The 2,294-nt window shown below is 48.7% G+C and overlaps 1 protein-coding gene across 2 annotated transcripts in view; it reads right to left on the bottom strand.

Annotated features, from left to right (window-relative positions):
- The window catches only part of PDSS1 (decaprenyl diphosphate synthase subunit 1), a 16,709-nt gene extending 14,429 nt beyond the window's left edge, over positions 1-2,280 (bottom strand). For both annotated transcript variants that reach the window (XM_069959105.1, XM_069959106.1), the window contains exon 1: positions 2,082-2,280. In XM_069959105.1, coding sequence (XP_069815206.1) covers positions 2,082-2,222 — 141 coding nt within the window. In that variant the 5' untranslated portion in view covers positions 2,223-2,280. The remainder of the gene's footprint in view (positions 1-2,081) is intronic.
- Between the last annotated feature and the right edge of the window lie 14 nt (positions 2,281-2,294).

Genomic DNA, 2,294 nt, shown 5'->3' with positions numbered 1-2,294 from the left:
TTAAAGTAAATGGCGCTTAAAGGGGTTATCCAGTGCTACGAAAACACGGCCACTTTCTTTTAGAGACAGCACCACTCTCGTCTCCAGTTCAGGTAGGGTTTGCAATTAAGCTCCATTCACTTCAATGGAACTGAGCAGCAAAACCCCGCCCAAGCTGGAGACAAGAGTGGGGCTGTGTCTGAAAGAAAGTGGCCATGTTTTTGTAGCGCTGGATAACCCCTTTAAATGCCCATAAGACTCACAGATGTTGCTGAGTCCCATATAGAATAAATGGCGCGGTAGCTGAGCATACACAATGTTACTTCATCTATCTGGGGGCGATTGACCTCGGTTCTCCCCATCAGCAGCTACAACCAGGACAGAGCGCACAAGGCCATAAAGTAATATAGACTCCGGGATAGAGGGGATGAGGAGACACATGGCTGCTTACTATGTGGATATTACTACAGAGCAGGGGTAGAGAACCTTGGCTCTCCAGCTGTTGCAAAACTACAACTCCCATCATGCCCGGACAGCCAAAGCTTTAGCTGTCCAGGCATGATGGGAGTTGTAGTTTTGCAACGTGTACCCAGGACTGCAGTGTATACCCCCTAGACCACAGGTGCCAAGCCTGCTGACCTCCAGCTGTTACAGAACTACAACTCCCAGCATTCCTCTCAGACATGATAGGCACTGCATTGTCCTCTACCCCTATGTACCAGTCTGACATCCACATAATTCATGTCCTTTCTTGATTTTGTTAAGCTCTGTAAGATAACGCCTATCGCTTGTACATCCCTCTGGAATCAGGGGGTGAAATAACAAGAGCCACAAGTCTGAAATCTCAGCCTGTATAGATGCTGCAAAACTACAACTCCCAGCATGCCCTGACCTGTAAACCATACACAAATGGGCCAATGTTCCTTAAAGGGGTATTCCACTCAAACATAACTTTTGATAAGTTGCTGCCCATGGTAAGACTAACAACTCATTTCATACTTGTTATTATCTATTCAGTCTCCTTCCCCCAGTTCTCAGCTGCTGCTTTCTACTGAAGACACAAAAATCTGTGTGTGAGCTTTTCTGTCCATCTTCCCCTCCCTTCTGAGACGGCTGATGTAAACAAGTAACTACCAGCTTTATCTGCAACATTGCAGCTTCTTTGTAACGCCAGGAGGGTTACTCACAGTCGGTTCATCAACAACTTGACCTCAGAATAACCCTCCCAGCATTACAAAGAAGCTACAAAGTTGCAGATACAGCTAGCCAGGGACTTGTTTACATTAAGTCTCAGAAGGGAGGGGGGAGACAGAGAGAAAAGCTCACACACAGACTTCAGCAGAAAGCAGCAGCTCAGAACAGGGGGAAGGAGACTAAATAGATGATAACTATAGAAGGAATTGTTAGCCTCACCATGGGCAGCAACATATAAAAAGTTATGTTTGAGTGGAATACCCCTTTAATTTAATGCAAAACTACAACTCCCAGCATGCCCTGACCTGTAAACCTTATACAAATGGGCCAATGTTTATTAATTTGATGCAGTACTACAACTCTCAATGAGCACTTAGACCTGTATAACATTGATGCACAACTACAACTCCCAGCATGCGCTGACCTGGAAAGCACAATTAACCACATAAAAATGGACCAATACATTAATGTGATGCAGAACTACAACTCCCAGCATGCCCTGACCTGTAAACCATATACAAATGGGCCAATGTTGCTTACTTAGACGCAGTACTACAACTCCCAATGAGCACATGGACCTGTATAACAATGATGCAGAACTACAACTCCCAGCATGCCCTGACCGGTAAACCATATACAAATGGACCAATGCATTAATTTGATGCAGAACTAGAACTACAACTCCCAGCATGCCCTGAGCCCATGTGACCTGCATACCTATGACTCCCTGCACGTCCTGTCATTGCATTCTGGGAGTTGTAGTTCAGCACAGCAGCAGCAGCACATAACCCCCCTCCCAGTCAGTGAGGCCGCCCGGCATACAGTAATACACAGCAGCACGCTCACTATGGATGGCCGTGCAGCATGGAATCCTCCAGTGACACCGTGACCTTCCCCCATGTCCTCACCTTCACCGCCGCAGCAGCAGCTCTCCCTCCTCCGGCAGCCCGGCCCCAGCCTCCTCCCTGACCGCCGAGCACTCCCCGTATCCCGGCCAGGTCAGCAGCATGATGTCCGCAGCACCGCAGCCTCCAGCCCCAGCCCAGCATGTCCCGTCACCTCTCAGCCACCACCCGGCGCCGGACAACTCTCAGGCCCCGCCCCCTGCTCACTTGCTCCGG

This window comes from Dendropsophus ebraccatus, chromosome 2, assembly GCF_027789765.1.
Source record: "Dendropsophus ebraccatus isolate aDenEbr1 chromosome 2, aDenEbr1.pat, whole genome shotgun sequence".
NCBI classification, from domain to species: domain Eukaryota; kingdom Metazoa; phylum Chordata; class Amphibia; order Anura; family Hylidae; genus Dendropsophus; species Dendropsophus ebraccatus.
The sequence above is the reverse complement of the archived record's forward strand: the minus strand, read 5'-3'. Positions and strand labels throughout refer to the sequence as shown.